This window comes from Phaethon aethereus (assembly GCF_964289735.1).
Source record: "Phaethon aethereus genome assembly, chromosome: 4".
In the NCBI taxonomy this organism is placed as follows: Eukaryota; Metazoa; Chordata; class Aves; order Phaethontiformes; family Phaethontidae; genus Phaethon; species Phaethon aethereus.
In genome coordinates, this window is record NC_138578.1 from 72,803,381 (window position 1) to 72,829,404 (window position 26,024).

General features: G+C 38.9%; 1 protein-coding gene across 1 annotated transcript in view; it reads left to right on the forward strand.

The window, feature by feature from the left end:
* Positions 1–26,024, forward strand: part of SORCS2 (sortilin related VPS10 domain containing receptor 2) — a gene marked incomplete at both ends in the record, with an annotated part of 569,250 nt that overhangs the window by 498,872 nt on the left and 44,354 nt on the right. Inside the window, 5 exons of the mRNA XM_081999338.1 lie at positions 2,562–2,708; positions 4,116–4,218; positions 14,080–14,156; positions 19,301–19,392; positions 20,728–20,835. Coding sequence (XP_081855464.1) covers positions 2,562–2,708; positions 4,116–4,218; positions 14,080–14,156; positions 19,301–19,392; positions 20,728–20,835 — 527 coding nt within the window. The remainder of the gene's footprint in view (positions 1–2,561; positions 2,709–4,115; positions 4,219–14,079; positions 14,157–19,300; positions 19,393–20,727; positions 20,836–26,024) is intronic.

Sequence of the window (26,024 nt, forward strand, 5' to 3'; positions counted from 1 at the left end):
ATGTTGAAATGTCTTCTTTTCCGTAATACCTTATTATTAATGTGAATCTTTTCACTTCTTGGTAGAAAGATAATAATCTTCCATTTTAGATTAGGGAACTAAGTCAAGGAATAGAAAGTACATCACAGTTGAATCCAGAATGCAGATTTGACATACAGCATTCACAGTATTTACAGAAAGAGTCAGGCATGTATTTATATAGGTCACAGGACAAATAAAATAGAAAATGCTACAAAGGGGATGGGTGTTTTAAAGCTGCCATTTTTTACACACCATAACTCTAATTATTTTTTTAGGCTAATGCATCATTCCAAACATCATGCTTCTGAACTTGCTCTGAAGATAGATGTCTGAAACTTATTTATTATTTCAAGCAGGGTTTATGCCTTTCATTCAACACAGAACTGCTGAAGTGCTGGTCGGCTTTTATCTTTTTTTTAGAGCAGCGGTGAGAGAAGTTAACTGAGACACTGGAAGAAATTTTTTCATAACCTTTCTGTCTGATAGATTTAAACACGTATGTCCAGTATTCTAGAGAGGAAAGATTACCCTAGCACTTGGTTAGGTTACACATGGGAGTGGGAACGGAGAAAAATTTTAGCCTGACTCCCATTGAATGGTTATATGGAATGAGTAAATATTCATTAAACAAGAATGAGAGAAAAAGAGAGAGGGGGGAAACAAAAATATTCATGATGTAGCACTGTTTTTGCCATCCACGAATGAAGAGGGAAACCTCAGCTGCAGTCCCTGATCTAATTATTGTTTAAATATTTAATATTGTGTTCACTGGAAGAGAGACATACACAGAAATTGAACCCCAAGTCTACCTTCCCAAGTAAATGTTTGAACTGCCAGACTTTTCAGTCGTATTCATGGCTGTGCCACCTCTAGAAGATAGAAATATAATAAAGATCCAGCAAGATGAAAGTGCTTTGAAAGTAAAGAAAGCAGGTTCCTAGTTTCTTCCCTCCCCTTGCTCTTCTCACCTGCACTGCTAAGTAGTTGAATTCTATAGTATGTTTGACGTGGAGGTGATCTGAGCTTCCAGCGTCCTGGATAATAAGCCACATGCATGGTGTCGAAGGGAGAAGGAACTCATGAGAGAGCTGGGTATTAAATATGTCTATACAGAATTTAGTTATCTAAATGTAACTCTTTTCCAAGTTCTAGGTTGTTACCGTAACCAGCAGAGTATTCTTATTCTCTGTAGATTTGGGTCAGTTCCTTAGAAAAAAACATGTATCTATAAACAACATGTATCAAATCTGTAGTCTGCTGGAAGGGATGCCTTCTTTTCACCCTAAATGCAGACTTCTGTTAAATGAATGTCAAAGGGAGTTCATAGCTGGTAGTTGGAAAAAAAAAGAAAAAGTATTTCAGATACAACTTAAATAGTAAGTCCAGGAATGAATCATGTCAGCAAGGGGCAAATATTCCTGATCATGCAAAGAGCTGGCTATCTTGTGCATTTACTTGTAATGAATGCTTCAGTTTTGTTAAGTGTCAGCACATAATCAGTTTAGAGCGTTGTACCATGCTGGAAATGGTATATGAGTTGATACACATTTTCAAGAATTTTTCAAAAATTCAAGAAGCCTCGTAAATAATGGCAAGGGAAACAAGAGCACTCTTCAAATTTAATACAAGATCTTATCTGATGCCATTGGGTGGAATATTAACACATAACATAAATATTAGGGCTAGAACTAAACATATCAAGGTGCAATTACTGTCAGGTTGCTTCTAAAAATTATCGCTGCTAACTTTGACACTCTGAGTTGTAATAATTTTCTAATACAAATTGTTTTGAAATAAAATAACGTGTTTACCCAAGAGAAGAGAGAGCCTGGAAACTTTTTTTTCTTCTTCCACAGAGGTTAAACAGGGGAAGGGAGACTAAATGCATGGAGGTAGGCTGGGTGTGGAAGCATTTCAGGTGCTTGAGAGGTTGTTTCAGCTCTCACTGTTTCTTCCCCAGATGGTCTATATGCATTTATTTCCTACAAATGGCAATTGTGCTTCCTAATTCAGTGTTATTTTTAAGGATAGTATATTGTATTTTGCTCTTGCAACCTATGTGTTTAGCGTTTATATGATGTTGGTCACATGACTTCAGTGTAAAAGGCAGGTTGCTGTTATAAATTGCTTACATCATTTGTAGAATAACATTTTAGAGATGCCCATATTTAAGAAAAAATGCAGAGCTGTAATTTTAACAATAATGTACAGTAAGGCCATGCTATCATATTTTTTTTATTTTGCTGTATCAACTACATGTAATTTGATAAGACTTCTGACATTGAGAGAACTGTATATCCTTTTTAAACATATTTAGAAATACAAATCAGTTAGTAATTATCCTCCCCTTCCTCTTAATCCTTTTGCCTTCCTTTTTTTTTTTTTTTTTTTTTTAAATAAGGTATTATTCACTTTCCTAGTATAGAAACCACCCAAGGTACATAGTTCAGAGCCACAAAAGAGCAGCTAATCGGGTGTAATCCTTGTTGAAAAAAAATGTGTATGTGCTGGTCATTAACCCTCTCTCCTGTATGCTTCAGGTCAGAGGTGTAAAAGGAGTCTTTTTGGCCAACCAGAAAATTGATGGGAAAGTTACAACTCTGATAACCTACAACAAAGGCCGTGACTGGGATTTTCTAAACCCTCCAGACATTGATATGAATGGCAAACCAACAAACTGCAAACCTGTAAGTGGTTCTTTTCAGCCTATCCTTTCTCTAAGGCGCAGAAGAACTATTTTTATGGTAGGCGGTGCAGTAGTTCCAACAGCCCAAGAGCTTTGCAACAAGTCTACCAGCCAAACTAGTAGTCGGCAAATCTACTTGCATCGCATGAGCAGTGGTTTCACAAGCTGTTAGTCTAGTCATCTTGTAGAGTGGGTAGTCATGACTCTCTGTTGCACTGCATTTCTTATTGTAGAGCTTACTCTAACGCAAAGAGGACGTTCTTTCTTGTTGTCAACCACACAACCCAGCTCAGAATAATCATGACAACAGTCATTTGCATCTGGATGTAAGGGGCACATCATCAGTCAAATAGAGCTTACCAATACCTTTTCTCTTTCCGTCTTTCATATTTTTATTTCATCTTAAACCAAGGTAACCCTTGGCTCCCTGTTAAAGGGAACTCTTGAGAGTTGCTTGGAAATAAACACCACAGTTAACTGCACGAAAATGTCCTTTCTGCTTGTAAAATGATGTTATTTCAGTTTGTTTAGATGTCCCAGCTACCCATAATATTTTGTTATTTACACAGCTGTACTGGAAACCTTGTATTTTTCTCATTGACTCTCTGCTCCAGGCTGGGCAAAATAGTGGCTTTTAGTCCTGCCTCTACCCTGATCCCTCTCCATGTGACGGAAATGGAGGGCTGTTGCTGCTGGCTGCCTTTGGAAGAGTTTAAGATGGTGCCATATATTTCAAGCCTGCAGGGCCTGATCCAGAGCTGTCTGAGATGAGTGGAGGGATTGCAGTGGCAGCAGCTCCCAGGCGGTGCTGGCAGCCTGCTCCTGGTCACGCTCCTGGTCAGCTTGCTGTGAGCAATATGACCTTTGAGTGCTGCTGCACAAAGAGAAAGAAGCTTAGCAAGGAGAGATGATCAGATGTGTCCAAAAGTCATTATGCTATTTTTCATACTACTTTTTTTCTAAAAAAAAGCACATTTCAGTACAGTTATTTTTGATTATCATTTTACCAGTTACCTGGGACCAAACAACATGCAATACTATACTTGTTGCTGTTAGTTGCGGTGTTTAAACAATTGTTCTCTCACAAGGGTTTTTTACACAGTAACTGACTTTTGAGTTTGGAAATCTTTTTGCAGAGACAGTGGCAGATTAGGCAGACATCACCAGAGATTCTTGTTAGTTAGATAGCTAAGGTTAATATTTCAAACTGGAATTTGGCTCCATGGGAGACAGCCATTCTCTTTCTCTACAAAGACTTACATCGCTGCAGCTGCTCTCTGACTGGGATTTCATTATTGTAGGAGCATAACTGCTACCAGTTGTTTGGGGTTTTTGTTGGTTGGTTTTGTTTGGTTTGGTTTTTGTGTTGTTGGTTTTTTTTAAACCTGTGGTTTTCTTCCTCCACAAGCCTGATTGCTACCTTCACCTCCATCTCCGCTGGGCAGACAATCCCTATGTGTCAGGAACAGTCCACACGAAGGACACTGCACCAGGGCTCATAATGGGGGCAGGTAAATACATAAATGTATTTTTTTCAGACCTGAAATGTGGCAGCAGTTCTTTGTAGATCTAGTCATTTGGTTATAACAATACCATGCTAGAAACATTGCCAATATAAGGCTTTCCCTGCAGAATAACCCTTTATGGGACCTCTTGAACAAACAATTTAATAAATATTAATAGAAGTCCCAGAGCTTTGTCTTCTAGGACAGATACATAACAGAATACATTATGCTTCTCTGTACTGTGTAGTATCTCCTTCCCCACTAGTGCAGTGTGGAGGAGTGATGCTGACTGAAGGACTTGTCCTGCATTCTTTTTCTCTGGCAGTGGGGTGTAGTGCCTCCGGCATCATGAATAGCCCAGAAAATCCGATAAACTGATGTCAGCAGTGGCCAAGTCTTTGTTCTTTATGCTTAGATACAGATAATTTTTCTTGTAATTTTTATTAATTCCCTTTTTGTCTAAAGAGAGATTAAATGAAAGAGGCAAATGTGTCTCTGTTGGGAACAGTGCTGGTTGTGTCTTCGTTATAACATACATACGGAGCCATGCTACTGTGAAGTGGCATTTATTAAAAGAAATTCCAATGCAGTGTTGACTACTCATCCAGAAAAATAGTCACATAACTCTGTTTTACTTTGTATCATTGTGATTCATCGATTCATTTCATTTCTTTTTCTCTTTCTTTGTTTAAAAAGTACTGAAATATTAACTAAGAGCTTTTTAAAATTGCCCTATTTTATTATTACATTATGATTATGTCTAGGTGAAATACACACATGTGCTGCTTCTCTTTTCCTAAAAGTATATGTGTTTTTAATTAATAATGCTTTCTGCCTTAACTTTCACTAGTCACTTATAAATGGCTTACTAAATTGAAAATTTCCTGAGAATATCAAGGTGAGCATATTTAGTGTTGAAAGAGACTGACAGCTGCCATTACTACAATATAAGGGAAGATTTCAAGTTTTCCCCTTGTGTAAATGGAGTTTAAAGTATTTTACTGGAGGCAGACCTAACTTGTGAAATGCTGCTGTGTTTTCATTGACATGAGTGAGACTAAGAATTTATACAGTTTCCTTGTAAATATATTTCTATTAGATGTTTAATTCACATTTTATGAAGTCCAATATTTAAAAAATAACTTCCATCTCGGGAATCTTCTTTTTACATAAAGGTACTCTTATTCTAATGTAGGTTCTGAATTTTAGCCTCATCATATTGAACCAGAATGCCTTCTGGCAGCAAATTAAGCAATGAGGTTTAATCAATTAGTCTGTTGTTTCTATTTCATTTTTCTCTGTCCTTGCATTATAATCTGATGTGGTGAACTGATATTCCTTGAGATGTTGGGTTGTTTTCTTTTGGTTGTGTTTTGTGGAGTTTTTTCGAAGTGCACTGCTCTTTGAGATGATATTAGGGGTGGCAGGTTGGAGAAGAGTATTTTGCCCTTAATTCCTTTCTAGAATGGGGTGAGATTTTATCACTGTGACATTGTCTTACCGTGCCAGGTGTGTAAACTTGTCAACAGCTTTCTTCAACATGAACATGAGGGAGCTTTTCTGATGACATCCAGATATCACTAAGAACTGAACTTATATGTTAAATCTGACTTGATTGTGGAGGAACTTATAAAGTAATGGAAATGGTAGAGAGGCACCGTCACTCATAGCAGCTGGCTGAAAAGCTGGGAGGGATGGTGTGAAAGTGGGAAAACATTGCCCAAGAGTAATGCAGTATGTCTTTTCTCTGGTAGAAGGTCATAGAGCTGCAAACAGAGCCAAGGGACTTCTTAAAGATTTTTAAGCCTTCAAAATAGCAGCTGTATCCCCTTGCCAACAGATGACCTAATTCAAGCCTGATTTTTGACTTGCATTTACATTATCTGGAAGCTCAGGTCATTTGGATTCAGCGCACATGTTCAGTCTTATCTGGCAAACCTGATATCCTTATAAACTTACACTTCTTATCAGAAATACTTCAGATACAATGACCTTGACTTTCTTCTAGCTTGATCCTTGAAACTGGTAACCCTATGCAAATCAACAGGAGTACCAAGTTCTTAGCACCCCCACCTTCTCTCACCTACAGAAATTAAATTATTTGAGCCACATTGGAATTTTACCGTTAGGTTTAGGGACAGCACGTCTTCTGGAAATATCTGAAGATGATAAAGATCTGTGCATGTCAGTTGATCACAGTCTGTCTAGGAACCACCAGTGCCTTGTGCTGTTAAAATGGGAAATGTACTCTGAGGGTGAAGTAGGCAAATAATTGCCAGCAGAGAGAGGGAAATATTAATACTCTGGCAAAATACTGTACAATGACCGTATTAATAAGAATGTGTACAATTCTGATCATCAATTTTCAGGACTATTGAGTAGGTGCTAGGATTACTTGGCAGTTGATGGAAATAGAGAACACTTAGAAGAGGAAACTCATTAGCTGAGAAAAAAAAAAGAACATGATTTTTTTTTTTTCTGCAAGTGTAACCATGAGGTAGAAACAAGTGATGTAAACAAGTGAATAAGAACTAGAAATTAGAAAACAGTTTCTAACCATAAAAGCCATGATGTCCATCCTCTCGAGTAGTGTGATTATCAATGAAAAAGAAGAAAACAAACACAAAAAAACCTCTAACACAGAGTTTGGCAACTTTATACAAAGCTTATACAACACAAATGCTTGTGGTAATGGAAAACCTAACCTGGGGCTTAAGGACAGTTTTGATACTGTGCTTGAAAATCGGAGCGCAGAGACTACTGAATATTGTTTTAATTTAAAAAAGAATTAACTGTTGAACAGCATTAACGCCTAGAGCATTTGGGAAAAATGCAATAATAGGATGTTAAAATTGCATCTTTTAAAACTCATATTTACAAATAAAAATTCCACGCTATTAAAGCTGCATAAATAGTTCTGAGGAATGCATATTTTTAGCTTATGTATATACATAAACTGTGCAGATGGAATATTAAATTTTATAGCTGCATATTAAAGTATTCTTTTAAATAACTGCTTTGCTCCCTTTAAGAAATGTAATAGGATTTTGCATTTACATTTGATTTTTGTGCATTTTAATCTTGGCAACAGCTTCTATTTCTCACAGCATCAGCTATGAAATGTGTGTCAATTGATGTGTAAATTTTTACTATAAACTTGCAAAGGACTTTTCTGTGAAAAATGTTTGGAGAAGTGTAGATTTTTCAGGTGCTAGTTTACAATAATTGTCTGCTTAGCTTCCAATCCAGATGGCAAATCAAGCAAGCAGTAAATCCTGCACATTCACACGAATGGAGGAAGTGCTGGAAATTCAGTTTACATTTTGTCATATCAGGCCCAAATACATTGCATACATTGTGATAAATTAATATAATTTTTCATAAAAGTAGCATACCAGAATGCCACTATGAAAAGGATGAGGGAACAGTGAGATGATTGAGCATCTCCCAGTGCATTTTGGAGTGAAGATGCTGTAATTCACTTGGATTTTTCTTATATCAACATATTCCCCCATTCTGATGGTGTGAATCATTCCCTCAGCCCTCAGCTAAACACATCTTTAGCTTGCCAGGCAAAAACTGTCTATCTGCGACATTTAAACACAAATTGGTTATATGTTTGTTCTACGCTGTGACTACAAGTTTACAAACCATGAAATTTCAGCTTATTGTGCATTGACTGAAGGGATGTTACAACTGTATTAATTATCAGTAATCTAGGCAAGGTACATCTCTCTTTTTGGAACAGGTATCTGCCTGTATGCTAAATTTAAGTGGCTGGAAAAGATTTTTCCATTTTAGAAGGATTATCATTGCATGTGGGGATTATTTCTTTAGTGAGCACATCTAAAATCACATCTAAAAATATGGGTAAATGCAGTGATAAGTAGCACTTAAAACATGTAAATTAATAGTAAATTGTAAATGAAGGTAATCTCCCGTACTTGTGTGACCTAGTAGGAACCTGCCAGAATGCCTGAACAAAGACAAACTTTTAATTACTCTCTTGAGATCTGTATGTGTTTTTCACAGCTATACCACCTTTCCAGGGAGCTTGGCCAGCCACTGGTCACCACTAAAATACATTGCTTTCTTTCACATCCCTGTGCTAACTGTGGGGGAGGACACCAACTGCTAAACTGGCGTGTGCGAAGTTACAAATAGCTCGGAGAAATCTGTTGAAGGGTAGTTAGTACCACTTTATTCTAGTTTTGGGGACTGCTACCCCTGCAGGGATGGAACATGTGATTTTACCCACTTTAAAATTAGCCTTTACTCAGGACAAGTAAAAGAGCACAAGAGGATTTCCTGTACCCCAAAGCACAGTTTGAAAACTTTTATAAGAATGCAAGTACTAGAAATAGAAAATGACTGTCCTTAATCAAAAAATTGGAAATTCAGACCAAAATGTTTCTTTCTTTTTGCTGATTTTATGAACCAAGGCATTAGAACATAACAACAGCAGAGCCGTACTAGCTCAGGTCAAGAGTCCATGTAGCACAGTATCCTGGCTCTGTTGGTGACAAAAGCCTTTGGGGAAGTGTTTAAGAATGATTCAGGTGTATATGGTCCCTCAGGCCATGGTTTGGGAGAAGGCACGCCCATGGGACTGTTTCTAGTAAGCGCTTTGGCCAAGACAGCACCAGGTTTACCTCTCCTAACAGCCCAACAAAGCTGTTGTACCTTGGCCTTCTTCCCTCAGACACATCCATCATGGCTGGGGGCATGCCACACACATCCTCAGTTTCATCACATGAAAACACCGTTTTCATGGCCTATAACACAACCCTCGCGTTATTTCAGGTCATTTGACCACGGGCAGGGGGAACTCGCAGCAGTACATCTCCTGGCCCTTGCAGCACCAGCTGGGGAGAGCCGGGGCTGAGTGCCCTGTGGCGTGATCGTGGTCAGGTCATGCCAACGGGCTCAGGGCTGCAGGGCAGCCTGTGGCCTTCCCTTATTTTTTATGTATGCCTGGTGTTTGCAATAGTGCCATCCCTTTGTAAGGGACAGAAGAGGAGCCTCTAACTGCCTTTAACAGCAATATATTTAAAATTGCATGAGAAATGTAGAAAGCAAAGCTGAAGCAAACTCAGTAATTTGAGGAGTCTTATTTCCTGTTCATGTCATTTAGCTACAAAAAGAATATAAAATAAGACAAACTTGAGAAGCTTCTGTATTACAGACAAAACTTCTTGAAACTACACGGCAAAACAGTCAGTGTCATGTTTCAGATGAGTTTTCAGGCCATTTAGATCAAAAAGTGATGTTAAAATGATACCATTTACAGCTCTGGCTAAGAGCAGCTGACGACCCGTTCCAGATGCAGTAACTTTTTCAGTATGAACCTGAATTGCCTTCAGTGCATTGTATTACCTTTACTTATGACCATAGATGGATTTTGAGATCTAACGCAGAACCCCTAGAATTATAAAAAGTTTCCATGTTGTAGCGGGACACCTGAGGAGTTACTGCAGACATTTAAGGGTGTAATAAGGAGCACAGATTTGGGTGTGATTCACCAGGCAGACAGCATGCTGACGTTTGTGGGTGTGCAGTACAGTCTGAACACTTCGGGACGTGGCACTTTGCGGACATGTGCTTTGTCTAGTTAGATGGCTTAATGCAGTAACATGACACACTGCGAGGTAGCTAGAGCCTTGAAGTAAAATTGTGCACTTTATTTTAAATCTCAAAAATAACAGAATGTCCCAAATAGTCAAAGTTATTTTTTTATTAGAATATAAAAAATAAAGTTAAAACAATGTAACTCTTTAAATAGACAAAACTCATAACTCTTGTGTGACACACGTCAAATAGAAAGGTTTGCAAAATAAAACTGTGGTGAGTCTGCTAAGTTCTTTGAAGGACTTAGTTTTATTACGTTTCTACTTGTTCAGGCTAACAGCTTTCAAAGATACCCTTGGCTTAAACTCATCACCCCCCCGATGTGTTCCTACGGATATTTCCTTCTGCCTGTCACCCCAGAGACGTGGCTGCATGGCTGCTTCTCTCTGCGGATAACCCCCTCCGCTTTGCAGGAGATTCCCTGTCTCCCCTGGTGATGCAGGCTTCCTCCCTGCTGCCTCACCTGCTGTACTGGGTTTGCGTGGCCAGGTTTTCGTATGGGGGGCTGCAGGGGTGGCTGCTGCCAGAAGCTTCCCCTGTGTCCCACAGAGCCAGTGCCAGCGGCTCCAAGATGGACCCGCCGCTGGCCAAGGCCGAGCCCATCAGTGATGGCGGCAGCACCTCTGGGGAACAGAGTTAAGAAGGGGAAAAAAAAAAAAGGCACAACAGCAACTGCAGCGGGAGAGAGGAGTGAGAACCTGCGAGAGGAGCAGCCCTGCAGCCCCCAGCTTGGGGCAGGAGGGCTCCGGGCGCCGGAGCAGAGGGTCCCCGGCAGCCCCCGGGGAAGCCCACGGTGAGGCTGGCTGTGCCCCTGCGGCCATGGAGCTCCACGGGGGAGCAGATCTGCACCCGCACCCGGGGAGAGCCCCACGCCGGAGCAGGGGGATGCCCGAAAGAGGCCGTGACCCCGTGGGCAGCCCGCGCTGGGGCCGGCTCCTGGCAGGGCCTGTGGCCCCGTGGGGAGAGAGAGGAGCCCCGGCTGGAGCAGGTTTGCTGGCAGGACCTGGGACCCCGCGGGGGCCAGGCTGGAGCAGCCTGTTCCTGAAGGACGGCACCCGTGGGGGGACCCAGGCTGGAGCAGCTCGTGAAGAACTGCAGCCTGTGGGAAGGACTCACATTGGAGAAGTCCATGGAGGACGGTCTCCTGTGGGAGGGCCCCATGGAGCAGGGCAGAGGGTGAGGAGTCCTCCCCTGAGGAAGAAGGAGCGGCAGAGACAGCGTGTGATGAACTGACCACAACCCCCATTCCCCGACCCCCTGTGCTCCATTGGGAAGGAAGGGGTAGAGAAAATGGGGAGTGAAGCTGAGCCCGGGAGGAAGGGAGGGGTGGGGGGAAGATGTTTGAAGATTTGGTTTTATTTCTCATTACCCAGCTCTGATTTGCTTGGTAATAAATTAATTCTAATTTCCCCAAGTTGAGTCTGTTTTGCCCATGACAGTAATTGGTGAGTGATCTCATTGGTCATCTCTCATTGGTGTTTGGTTTACAGACTAATTCTCCATTAGGTAAGGCAATTTACCACTGCACTTTTTAAAGTGCAGATCTATAGCAATTCTTAAAACAAAGACCTACTCATGTAAGCAGATTTCAGTAAGTGGTAAAAAGAGGTAGAATAAACAGCATTTATGCAGGAGCAAAACTAACAATGAATTCATTAAAGGTATCTGTGCAAAGAAGGGTGTAGACTGATAGCAATACTTTAGATTCTAGCAAGGAAATAAACATTTCTATCCCTAGTTATCCCAAAGAAAAAGTTCAGTGAGTCATTGCAGAAGCACAAGAATATACCCATTTGCAGAAACATATACTGGTGAAAACTATACAAAGGAAAGTAAGAATAGCAAAAGAAATATGTTTTGTATAGCCAGCAAATGATATCTTCCTTCCCTTCCTACAAATCCTGAGAAGCTAATTTCTCATTCACACCTCCTTCTAGTGGCCAGATTAATCTTTGCTACACAAAGCTGATGGGGTCTGGTCCTACTTGCTGATGAGATCTGTGAGACTCAGGAAAATCAGATTATGTTTCCTCATCTTTGCTTACATGGGGTTCTAGGATTCAAAGTGATAATAAATTGAAAATGGCCATAAACCAAATAGATTTATATAAACTTGAATTTGGGGAGAAAATACAATTGAATTCAGATGTGAAGCTTTCATTTTATATCTGTCTCCTTATCTAATATTCATGACTTAATCATATGTAATTGCTGGTTTATTTTCTCTTATACTGGAAGATCTGCCTAAATGCATGCAACACGATTGTAACAAAAACGTGTAATTTTTAAAAGACTATTGGACAGAATAAAACCTAAAGCTTAATATATTTTTTAAAAAATTTGAACCTTGTATTAGGCCGATGGTCCTTTGTCCTGAGCACTGATGATGTGGTTGTAATTGTGATTTCTGTCATGGAGGTTTCATTTTGATTGCTGGTATCACTAGAGCCTTTTCTTCTTAAAACGAGACAGCCTTATTTATAAATGATAACCCTTTTGGGAAGCCATATGATGGACCAAGTCAGCAGGCAGAGCGGTGAGAAGTTGAGACCATGCACCTCCTGGGTGAGCACCCTGTGGCCTTGGTGCTGACTTGATGGTGGGCTGTTTTTGAAGACAAAAGTATCTGCAGGGGAAAAAACTAGGGGCTGTTTGTTCCACAATTGTCCAATTCTCTTTCCGTCCCGCTTGGCACAACTGCTGTCATGTCCAGTAGTAGCCATGAAGGGTCATCTCTGCACTTTGAGTCTAAGCTAGTTTTGGCACTTTTTTAATCTTACAGGTCTTGCATCTACTTCATACATGCGAGCCTGGTTCTTAAGTATGTGTTCAGTCCCCATGACCTTCATCCATACTGTACTGACTTTATCAAATCTCCTCATTGGCTACAGGAGTAGGGTCTTATTTTCAAAATGACATGGCCAGATAAAACTGTACTGAATTACTTGGAAAATGGAAGAGCCTTGAGCGGGTTGGAAAGATGAAAACCCAAGAAGGGGTAGTGGCATCATCTGAAATGTTAGATGCAGTTGAAAGAAATGGAGTGACTCCTATAAATTCCCTGATTCAACATAAATATCCTAGTCCTCTCTAGGCTGTATTTAGGGTTAAATAATATGGAGTTACACCATTAAACAGTGGAGCACATGCAATCTTGATAGTCCAAATAGAGTGTGTATTTTGGGCAGTGGGCGCTGTCATTCCTCTCAGGAACCTTTCAGCACTAATGAGCACACTCTGCATAAACAGATCCGTTTTGGTGGTTAAAAAAAGCTATTTATATAACATACAAGTGAAATTTCATACCGCTATCCTAATCTCTAGTGTTTTCTTTACTCGCCTCTCCTGCTTAAGAGGATCTGATAACTTCAATTTTATTTTTACTGTAAAATCATGCAAAGCATATATTTAAGTCAAAAGCCCCTGGAGGATACAATTTAGAAGGAATATTGTGCTATGATTGCTTCTCCCCTAGAATACTGTAAACTGCCTGGTGGTTTAATAGTTTGCTGTTTGAAGTACCACATGTTAAAAAGATGGAGATCTCAGTATTTGGGATTGCATCTGCTATCATCTTCCACAAGTTTGCTTTAACACTTCTGTTTTCTTTGCAGTAATCTGAATGCTAGCTTCTGCTACTCGGTGCTTTTTGTCAAAATATTCAGTAGCTTGCCTGATCAATATTTAGGTAAATCAAGTAATTCTGCCTTAGATTCTTTTGTATTTACACACTTTTTAAACTTCCTGCCCCCTCCTTTCAGTGTTACCTGTTTCTCCAGATTCTAGATTTTGCTACCAGTTCATAAAGTTTTACAAATAAAACATTTTTTATTTTAACAGTTCAAGATGGATAATTTTACATAGTGTCATTAACGTTAAGATATGGCTTCTGAAATTATGGGTGTTTCAGATTTACATCTTAAATTTGTGTTCTTTTATAATCATTTTTCAACAACAAAACTAAAATGTTGGTTTGGCCTTTGTGTTTCAGTATTAGAATTAAGCCTCGTTGCTCCCAGCTATGGATAACTAGTAATGTAAAGGAAGGAGTTAAAAGCATACATATATGTTTTTAAAAGGATTTATCTGGTGCTACCACAAATGGAGTAAGCCTGCTGATCATCTGACTATAGTTCTTGCTCTGACCTAGAAACTTCTCTCTCTGACTGGAATGAGGACTAGATCCAATCTTTCTTGCTCATGTAGATGCAACACTTGTTTCCTCCTGTTTTGTGGTAGGTAACCTGGGGTCCCAGCTGGTTGAGTATAAAGAAGAAATGTACATAACGTCTGACTGTGGGAACACATGGCGTCAGGTAGGAAACAAGAATCACCAAAGGCACATGGAAATAATTTTAATGTACACAATGTGATAAATTTTATAATGCTTAATCAATCATTATATACCCACTGTTTTGAGGGAGGTGGCTATTATTCCCATTTTAATTAGAAACAGAGAGAGATTAAGGAGGTGATTTACAAAAACTCAAACTGTCGGGCTGTCAGGTTCTGCTGAAACTTGAATATTGTCTTTTAAAACATTTTAGAAATATCTTGCGTAAAAAAACACCATAGAATCTGTTTAGGTTTTTAATAATTTAAGTAGTCTTCCTATGCTAATGATGAAGTGGACTTCAGCTAGATCTGTCAGCTCAAATATTCCAAGCTGAAAGACATGGTTTAGGTAGAAAGGAAGAAATTCTTCTTCGTAGTCTGAAAACTGGTATTTAAGCTTAAACTTTGTTCTCCGTTGAAACTGAGAAAGCAAAAAGAGTTTGAAAAAAGAAATAAACCTTTGAATGTCTCTTACTATGATTTAATCAGTTCTGGGACTCCGAACATTATTAAATATATTATTGAACAAAGTATTTTAAAAAACCAGTCTTGTAGTATTGCTCTGTCTCAGCAATGTTTAGTCACAGGGATATTTTCTTTTTGAGTGTAAATAGCAACAACAGTCAGCATCATAAGATATAAGGAAGTTCTGGAATCTACTTATAATTTATATCCAGGAGAAAAACAAACCCTCAAACCACTAAAATGTGTCAAGAAGTCATTTAATTTAAGTTAAAATAGTCTTTTAGTGTTCAGATAAAATGAAATTCAGTTGTGTTATTATCTGAGAAGAAGTAAGTATGAAAATGCTCTCACTAGTGTTACTGAGCTCAGGAAGTTTGAGATAAAAAGAGAAAAATACAGACAGTTTCTTATATTGCTGTTGTAGGATGCCATTAGTGCTCCACAGAAGGACTTTTTAAAAGAAATATATTATTTTTGTCATGATAATGGCCTTTGAGGTTTAAAAGATAAAAATGTTATGTCAAATTCCTTCTTGAATTCTACCAGATGATAAATAGGTGTTTAAATGCAAAAGTATTGCAAGATTTACAGTGGGTACTGTGTTGTCTAATACTTCACAGAGATCTCTAATAATTTATTGTCACTATTTGCCAAAGTTCTATGGTTTTTCTGGGGTGAAAAATAAGATGGAAAGAGTGAAGGGAATCAAATTCATATTTTCAGTGCTTCTTGTTTGTGAGACACTCAGGCAAATGATATGTGATGAAACTTGACCTTAAGATGACTATTCATGCTGAAAAACCAGCCGCAAACTGATTCCTCATTATGACAGTCGAAATGAAAACACCATTGCGAGCTTTACTTTAATTAAAACTGCTACAAAGCCTTTGAAAGAGCTTACTCAATCTTAATATTTGCCATCAGAATGAAAATGCAGATTATTGTATATATGTAATGGCCTCATTGTTCATGATCAAATGGCTCTTCCAGAGGACAGCGGTACACTTCCTTTCTCTGTTGGACTTCATGCAACAAAATACAAAGCTTCAGTCAGACAGTAAATTACAGGTCTCCTGAGCTGGCAAAAGTAGAGCAAAACTCATGTTTTGGCACAGGTCTTTGGGTGGGTTTGAGTCACTGACTTGGAAACTTTGTGGTTGTCATTAGTGAGGACCTGTCACCTTTCTCACATACCACACATGATGTTGCAGAGCTGTCTACAGACTAGAAGAGCAGTTTGTGCTTGAGTAGAGTGACAGAGCAACACAGAAAAGTAAATATAAAGGACTTTGGAGAAAAGGCAGTTCAAGGAATTAATTAAAAGCTTTCCTGAAATAATAGCAGTATTGATTCTTAGGAATATAGGTCTGGGAGGAAGGTCAAAGATCATGTAATCTGACCATGTGCTCTGAGACAGCATCAAACACACTAAGAACATCCCTAGCAGAGGTTTGCCAGACCTACTTGTTAATCCTTAGCTGTAGGAGATTCTGCAGTCTTCCTGTGTCGTGTTTCACCATTCCTCATAGATTTTTCTGAATATTAAACATAAGCTTTTTGCTTTTTTGCTGCTGTTATTCTTGCAGTTTCACAAATTTTGCGAGGCAGGTTGATTTCTTCTTGTCTTTGGAGAGGAGTCGTTTCCTGTCACCTTTGAATAACTTTTCAGATGTTGAAAGGTGATTATCACATCTATCCAGAGCATAGGGGTTTTTCCCTTGGAAAAAAACAAATTCGAAGTCTCTGATTTTCCTAATAAATCCAATTCCTAAAGGATTTCCTTTTTGTTGCTCATTGATTGGACTATCTAATATGACATCCATTCACAGTTTGTGATTTATAACCCTGAGTTCCTTGATTTGTAATACATTCTCAATTTAACAACAATCTACTGATCATTTTCCTTCAATAATTTCTTAACCAGTTGTATATGTTTAAAATTATTTCAACTGAGCCTGTATTTCCATAGCTTGTATACGGTAAGGTCACATTAGAGTTCAGGAAGACTTACTGTGGTAAGATATACAGCCAGTGTTCATAAGTAGAAATAAAAATGCCCAAATGAGTGCTTTGTGAAATTAAGTAAATACTGGTTGTAAATGGAGGATTCTGATTATAAATAGCCCTTGATATTGTTCTCCTGCCTTTTTGTTGCATGATGCCTCAGCTGCTTGTTGGTATCTCTTGAAACTGTTGCTCTACTCTATACCGTTTTAAGGCAAACTGAAATTTGTGACTGTGTATTGTACAACATTGCACTGTAAGTAGCAGTAGTTTACGAACTGATTGACAAGTAACTTGAACGTCCATGCAACCGCAGTGGTCTGGCTTGTAGGAGGGAGTCTCACCTTGACATTATCCTGAACTGTGTGGGCTTAGATCATCTTAAGTGAACCACGAAAGTGTAGCCTAAGGTAAACTCGTGGGACAGATATGTCTATTTGGAAGATTTCTATGTCTATTATACCAGGAAAACAATATCATAAAATGTGTTAATGAAAATGATAGGAGTCAGATGGATAAATAAATCTTGCATCCTGGGAGAAGTAGGCTACCTTTGATCATTTAAACATGTTTTCCTTGATTTCATGGAGCTCTCCTAATTGCTCCCAACAGATATCCTGGCCTGAAATAGCTGCTGAAGTTGTTAGAACAGACACAGAAAAAAACACACAGAGCAAAGGGAGGAGAGAGAGGGAGAGCAAAGAAGTTGACGTTATGATTGTAAAACACATAACATGCTCAAAAAATTACAGAAGAAGGAAAAAAACATTAGAAGTAGGTTATAAAAATCTAGTTCTGTAGTGGCTGGCTACTACTAAAGATGATAATAAAATTATTACCTGAACTTTAGTTAGTGAAGAGATATACATCAGAGTTCATGACTGACTATGAACATACATAGCCCTTGTTCCTGGGCTTTAACTTCAGCTCTGACACTGGAACCACCTTTGCCTAAATCCTTTGCAAACTCTTTGCCTTGGTTTTGTAGGAATAAATATTTACTTTAGTGCTGAACTCCACAGGCATGAAATCATTTATTCTTTTTAATGTACTGAAGATGAAGAGTTGCTTTTATAAGGGATTTCATACATTTTGGTTATAAAATGTTTGAAATGTGTGCAAGAAGTGCATGATGTAAAGATAGCATTAATATGCCTGTAATATGTCTGCTGTCCTTTGTAGTGTGGTAAAGTTGGGGTACTAAAATGGTGCATGAGGAATTGCCATGGTGCTTTTCTGGGAAAACCTAATTTGGATAAAGTGATGCAGATACCAGCTTCCTTTATCTTCAGTATGATGGTGAAGCTTTTGGAGACTTTGTGTCCCAGCATATACTGTTTCATTTTGATTTGAGCAAAAGTTCAAAGAAAGTTTAGAGGAGGATCAAAACTCTTCTTGCTTATCTGACTCCAGCTGATCTCATCCTTTTGAAGTGCATCTAAAATTAATGTCTGTCCTTTATTGAATTCTCTTCTAAAATATGCAGCTGTGTGGAACAAGTAGATAGGACTGTAAGTGCCTCCTATCAGGGTTTTGCCTGTAAATTGGCAACATTGAAAAACTGATCAGACACTTGAAGCCATAGGATACCCATAAAATATGCTCTTACTGGATGAGAGGAAGACTGAATTCTGAACCCAAATTAAATGCTTACTATTTTTGAAGTAATTGTGAATGTGCTGTAAGATACTTTTTCCCCCCTCTGGTTCAGTCTTGCTGATAAATCCTCTAAATGTAGAATTTAATATTGTCAAAAACCAAGCATTTAGTATTGTCACAATTTTTTCATTCAGAAGGTGAAGTAAAGCTAACCTTTATGTTTTTCACCTTCGCTTTGTAAAAGCGTGTAGGAGGCTGCATGTTCGTCTATTAGCTGCTAAGTGTGTAGTAACTCTCACTTTATTACCTGCTCTTATGTTAAATGAACTTTCACAGGCTAATAACATGAGTAAACCCTGGCTTAAAACAGATTTCAGATGTCAAAAAGGGAAGATATCTACCTGTTAATTTATTTTAGTACTGCTGATGACCCCTAGAAAATTAATTAAAAGAATTTAGGAAATTTTGAATCCTTTAAACCATTAAATCAATATTACATGTATTTTGGGTCAGAACTCAGGGCAGCCTCTGTGTGAGATCACATAAAATTTGAATTTAAATAAATCATTGACACTGGAAATGCATACAATGTGCTTGCACCAATTACTTCAAGTTCTGTAGAGTCTGGAGAACATGTGACAAATTCATGGACAGCAATACCTTACCTATTTTTCTTAGAATTAGACTACAAAGCATTTTATTCTGCAGGATACACAGAATATGGCAAATACTGAAGTAAGGTGATAGGTCACTTGGTGATATATAATAGGAAGGAATGCAGAATGCATACTGTGAGAAATACAAGCTTGGGCTAAAATCACTTTAGACAGTTTAATCTGACTGTGATTTGAACCTGAACGTTTTCTGATTCACCTGCTTAACTTTCTTTTCTTTTACAGCTGGGAGAAATCTAAGAGTTAAACTGTCTTTTATATCCTTTTCAATTTGAAGCATGGACATTATAAAACATATGTCTTTTAATCCTGGTTTGCTCATACATTTTATTTCTGCTGTTTTGTACATTTGCTTAGCTGGCCTTTTTCTGTCCGACTTGTAGGTCTTTGAAGAAGAGCATCACATCTTGTACCTGGACCATGGTGGAGTTATTGTGGCCATCAAAGACACTTCTATCCCTCTGAAAATACTCAAGTAATCCTACAGTCAATTAGAGTAGAGCTATTGCATAATTGAGACCTCAGGCAAAGTTCAGAGTTTAAGATGAGCATTTCAATGTGATCATGTATGAAATGCAGGTGGAGTCAGCTTAATTTCACATTCATTAAGTCAACAAAATGCAGGTGGATGTTTTCTTAAAGATTACTTCATGGTGCTGAAGGTACCATGGCATAATTAATCATAATAAAATTTTCTTGTATCAGCATAGATATTTTTGCTTGAAAGGCTATCCTGGAACTCTATAGTAGAAGCCATGTTCAGCATGATTGTTATCTGCTACTGGTTTGCACCAGCAGTATATGGCAGTGATGCTCAACCTATGATGCACATGGAGCTTAGGTATCCGATCAGGATAGTTCACTCATACTGTAATAAAGCTCTGTCCCCTCCAAGGGCCACAGTGAATAAAGACATTGGAGAGTAGCCCTGAGTTACTCTGCCAAGAGCAATATAGTGTAGACTTTGGGAGCCAATGGGTAAAGGACTTATGTGTGCTTACGTGCTGTGTCATACAGTGTGCAAGAAGCCCAGTTCATCTGAGATATTAATGCAAAAATTAACTGTAGTATGCATAGATCCTGTTGTATAGTGATAATGCAGCAAATGGCCTTCTCAGCTTGTTTGGCAGGAAAGATTTGCTGCAAAGCATTTTGTTATAAAATATCAAGTTTTAAACTGCATGACAGTGAAGCAAAATATGATAACCTTATGTAATGGCATACAAAACTATCACCTTCAGCATAAAAAACAAAAGAGTTTTTTATGCTGAAGGTGAATCATAAATTTTGGGTGCACAGAGTATTTGAAATATGTTTTGCTGATTCATCAGCATCTTCTGCAAATTTTTAAGTAGATGGTGGCAGCTGTGAAGGACCATCTCCTTGGTGCCTGTAGTCACTGCGCCTCCCATGTGTTTTAGCAATTGTCCTGTTTTGCCTCTCATGTTTCACTGACCTCTGCTTAACAAGTCTCTAGCGCAGAGACTACTAGAAAGAATGAAGTGGAAATTAACTTGCTCTTGAACCTACAAGGTAGCAAGATAGTTTGTTGACAGATCTTAGTTTTTATCTGCCTGATAATTTCCAGTGTTGTGGCAAATTCATTATACACTTTCTAATAAAGATGTGAGTCCCTGGATATGTTGCTGAGAAGAAGATCACATTAATATGATACAGTGTCCAGGCATATTGTGTTTGGATGATCATAAATCCTGGGCTTTAGTAGTGAGAGCTATTTTTTTTTTTAAGGAATTAATTCTGTTTTGAATAATAATAGTTGTAAATGAAAACCATTTCTGCTTTTTTACAGGTTCAGCATAGATGAAGGCCAGACTTGGAGTACACATAATTTTACCAGCACTTCAGTCTTTGTAGATGGATTACTTAGTGAACCTGGAGATGAGACACTGGTCATGACGTAAGTTTCTTGTTTCCTCTTTTTTTTTCAGGCCGCTCTCTGCTTATGCACTTGAGCGTATTTTGAATTGTGGATGTTTGAGATAATCCTAGAGTCAGTGGTTTTGGCCTCTTGCAGTCATACAGGCTCTTACACTGGTGTCCAAACACCCCTAGCAAGCAGCCTGTCTCTGAAATTATCTGAGTGCAGTATTTCAGATTGTAAAGATGAATTGTCCTTTATATGAAATTTTGCAAAGTTACTGCCAGGGAGAATGGGATAATGGCACTGCAAATACAAATCTGAGAAACATAGGTAAAAATTAACTATTTCCTGCATTTTTCCTGTTTTCTGCAAATTTTTAGGCAGACTTCAAAAATGTTGAATATCTGTCCTGTCTTCTTGTGAAAATTGTCCTCACTGTGTAAACAATCATGTTGTTGTCCTGATTACTACCATTGCAATACTTTGTGTAACTAAACACTGTGCTAACAAATACACATTTTAAATCTGTGCAGTGATTGAGGCAGATGCTGTAAACAGAGTTAAAAATAACCACATTCTGCAACTCAGGCCCATGCTTATCTGTCTTTTTCCAAAGGGCCAGGGACGTCTGGATCTGAGCTACAGGTTTTTCTCCATCTCCAAGATAATATTTTAGAAGCGTCTGAGAGCGGGGGAAAGGCACATGCTGACTGCAATAGGAAAGGGGAATGCACTCAGAGATGTGTGGGTTGTTAATGTGTGCTCCTATCAGAACAGCTCGTGTGATCCTTTATATTGGAGCTCAGTGTGTGCATGACAAGCTTTTTCTCCTAGGACTTACAAATAGAGTTCCCTTTGACGTGTACCAGTAGTATTTTCCCCAGGAAAAAAAAAAAAAAATAGTCAGTGTGGAGTTGTATAAAGGATCCTCAGCAAAACAGAAATCCTATCCAATGTACTTAAAAGCATTGTGGCAAGTTCATAACGCTGCACAGCGCAGGGTTGAATTTGGTCTGTTAGTTCGTTCTTTCTCCAATGTCCCATTTATTCTCTGTTATATATATATGACTTGAGGAACAATATTACTCCACCATCTTCCCCTTCTCTCAAGCATAGGGGTTTTTTTAATGGTATAATATATGCCACATGGAGATACTTATGCCTCTGAATGAATGATTTCCATTGATTTCAGTGGAAGCAGAAGGATCAAAAGCTTATCCTAAACTGTACTTAGGGCCAGTTAAAAAGGTATGTGATGACTATAGGCTCTGTGTTTTGTTTTTTTTTGTTTTTTATTATTAAGTATCATTAAAAGCAGTGATTTTATGAAGATGTACTTAAATATCTGGCTGAATCACAGAATAGTTTGGGTTGGAAGGGACCCTTAAAGGTCATCTAGTCCACTCCCACCCGCCCCCCACCCCCCTGCAACAAGCAGGGACACCTTCAACTAGAGCAGGTTGCTCAGAGCCCCGTCCAACCTGACCTGAAATGTTTCCAGGGATGAGGCATCTACCACCTCTCTGGGCAACCTGTGCCACTGTTTCACCACTCTCATTGTGAAGAATGTCTTCCTTAGATCTAGTCTAAATCTACCCTCTTTCAGTTTAAAACCATTACCCCTTGTCCTATTGCATCAGGTCCTGCTGAAAAGTCTTTCTTAGAAGCCCCCTTTAAGTACTGGAAGGCTGCTATAAGGTCACCCCAGACCTTTCTCTTCTCCAGGCTGAAAAACCCCAACTTTCTCAGCCTGTCCCATAGGAGAGGTGTTCCACCTCTCTGATCATTTTTGCGTCCCTCCTCTGGACCCACTCCAACAGGTCCATGTCTTTCCAGTGCTGAGGGCTCCAGAGCTGGATGCAGGACTCCAGGTGGGGTCACATCAGAGAGGAGCAGAGGGGCAGAATCCCGACCCTTGATCTGCTGGCCACACTGCTTTGGATGCAGCCCAGGATATGGTTGGCCTTCTGGGCAGCAAGTGCACATTGCCAGCTCATGTCTGGCTTTTCATCCACCAGTACCCCCAAGTCCTTCTCGGCAGGGCTGCTTTCAATCCCTTCATCCCCCAGTCTGTATTGATACTGGAGGTTGCCCTGACCCAGGTGCAGGACCCTGCACTTGGCCTTGTTGAACCTCATGAGGTTCACACGGGCCCACTTCTTGAGCTTGTCCAGGTCCCTCTGGACAGCATCCCGTCCCTCAGGTGTGTCAACCACACCACTCAGTTTGGTGTCATCTCCAACCTTGCTGAGGGTGCACTCAATCTCGCTATGTCATTGATGAAGATATTAAACAGTACTGGACTGAGTATGGACTCCTGGGTGACGCTGCTCATCACTGATCTCCATGTAGACATTGAGCCGTTGACCACTACTGTCTGGATGCGACCATCCAAGCAATTCCTCATTCAACCAACAGTCCACCCATTAAATCCAGGTCTCTGCAATTTAGAGAGAAGGATGTTGGAGGGGACTGTGTCAAAGGCCTTACAGAAATCCAGGCAGATAGTTTTACCTCCAGGGTGACATTGTCTGTCCAGTGGTGCTCTCTCTGACTTTACATCAAGACCTTTTGTCATTCTGTCTGGCTTCAGTTGTCATATGTCAAAACTTCACGCTTGTACTGATTTGCTGGGAATGACTTAATCTACTGTGATTTGGTGCTTTTGAGAAATGTCATCCGCTGATACACACTCCCTGGGGAAAAAAAACAAAGAAACCAACAACTAAGCCATCTTTTCCATTTTATTTGATTAAAAGTATTTTTTCTTCTGGGTAGAACATGGTAAGATGAACTTGTGTATGATAGTGGAAGTAAATTAACAGTGTCTTTCACACTAAAGAATCCTCAGATCCATTACTAAGGACCTACTAGTCTGACTTTTTTTACTTGTACAAGTATTCCATTTTCTCCCTTTGGTGGGTAGTTTGTTTGAGTAAGAACTTTGAGTAAAGAGTCCAGTGTCAAAGTCTGCATAAATTAGCAGAGATAACATAATTCTGAAGTGGGAAGGTAATAACTGAAAAAGTGTACAGCAAAATTGTGGAAAAGAGACTGTTTTATTTAAAGCTTCTAGAATAAACTCATAAAGTGTCAAGGAATATTTTACTTGTATGGAAAGCAGCTGTTACTGTAGGGTAAAATCCTGGTTCCACTGAAGCCAGCTGAGGGATTTCCTTCAATGTTTTTAATTTTTATTAAAAAAAATTCCACAAAAATATTATCTGGGAAAGACATTAAGGATACTAGTAACACTGTGTGTAAGAGAGACTTCAGATTCTCCAGCATGGTGACTAGGATGTTGACCTGACCCATAAGGGACTTCCATGTGAATTCCTGTTCTGACCTAATTTACCCAAAATAAAGTGATCTGGAAAGTGTTACTGAAGAAACGGGAATGTGACCCTGGTTGCCTCAAGTCTTCATTTCAGAAAGTTTTGTGTTTTCTCCAAAATGAGAAAAAACTAATGTTGACTTCTCAAAAGTTTTGATAAACTGAGTTGTCATCTGCCAGGGGACATTAATCTAAATCATTCATTCAAATCCCCTGCAGTATTCAGAATATGTGCACTCAGATGCCAAGGAAAACATTTCATTCTATTGTGCTCTGCGATAGACCTGGCTAATATTTTTAGGAGTTTTAAGCAGTAAAGTATTCAGAAATATTAGGAAACTCATTCTGTGTAAAAATAAATTTCTAAATAGATGTGGTTAGGGGTTTTAGCAGAGATAAGTGATAAAGTGTTCATAATGTTTAGGAAACTCTGTGTAAAAATCAACTTCTAAATGAAGAGCTCAGATCCACCATTTATTGCTAAATGAATAAGTAAGGTTTGCTAAGAAACTTCCTGAACTAATTGATATATATTCATCAAAATAGTGCATGGTCTGATAGGCTTTATTCTGTTCTAGATTTTTTAAGGATGAAAGTTACTGCAACCCAGTGTTAACAGTGTATTATATTTGGGAAAAAATACTTCATAACTCTGGATTGAGTAATAGCCTAACTCAGTGGAAAAAGGAAGAATTTATGTATGTCTGAAATAGTGATGTTCCTCTTCAAAGGAAGTAGTTTATATAATGAAAGTTTCAAACCTGTTAAAATGGCTTCTAAATCACTGTTCAGCTTCTGGGAGTTCCCAAACCAGGTCATTTAGATTGCAGCATAAACCCAGTAGGCATGATAACTAGGGTACCACAGGCCATGACCCCTTTTAAAAGGCCAAGAAGAGGTTAGATAAAAGAACTTCTTTTCTTTGTCAGGTAGAATCAAAGTCTTCCTTGTGGGTAGTTGTAATTTTTCCAGAGGTTTGTTTTTTTTTTTTTCCCTGAGGTCTCACAGAGATGCTCCTGGGAACTTTATGACATCTCTGAACTGCAGAACACCTGCATGTGCATCTTGCTCTCTTGAAAGTCTGTTGCCTTTCTGTTGGGTTCCTAGGTGATAATGAAAGCAAGAAAATATGTAATTTAAAGTTAAAACAAGATGGTTATGATGTTAACAGGTGTTAGATATTAGGGAGAACCATCTGGATTTTTGTAACTGTCGATTCTGCTAGGAATGTCAACCTCTGCTTTAACAACATCAGTAACAGTCAGCATTACATGTAGCTTGTGGGGCTTATTGTTGTGCCACACATGGCAGCATGCTACCTTTCCTGTTGTCTTTGATTGTCTTATTAGGTGAAGGTACTTTGTGTTGTGAATTCTTCACTACAAACTTTCTCATACTGCAACCCTTAAAAAAGGTAGAAAAATAGAAGGTAAAGCCTCATTATATAAGAATAGCTGGTTTCCAAAGGCAAATTCTAGGTTTTATTTGCAGCTAGTGAATCTCTTGTTTGAGAAGCATTGCTCAGTTATTAAATGGTTGTTCTGCTCTCTGCATAATGAAGAACGTAACTATCTCTCAATAGATGGAGGAAATATATAGAAAGACAGGAAGAGAATGATGACCTTGCTGGAAGAGCACTGAAAAAGCAAACTGGTTACTCTATTTCAATCTAATCTAGATGTTAGCTAATCCAGATGTACAGATGCTCGTTTAGTGGCAAGTCTAATGCTTTTGTTGGCATCTCCATGGACACAGATGCTAGAAGAGCAAGTCAGTGCAATGTAGAGGCACTGCCAACCTGTGGTCTTAGAGCCAAGACCATGGGACTGCCCTGCCTCTCCCTCTGCTCAAAAGAAGTCCGATGTGTAAAGCTTTGTTTTTTCTTTTCTTT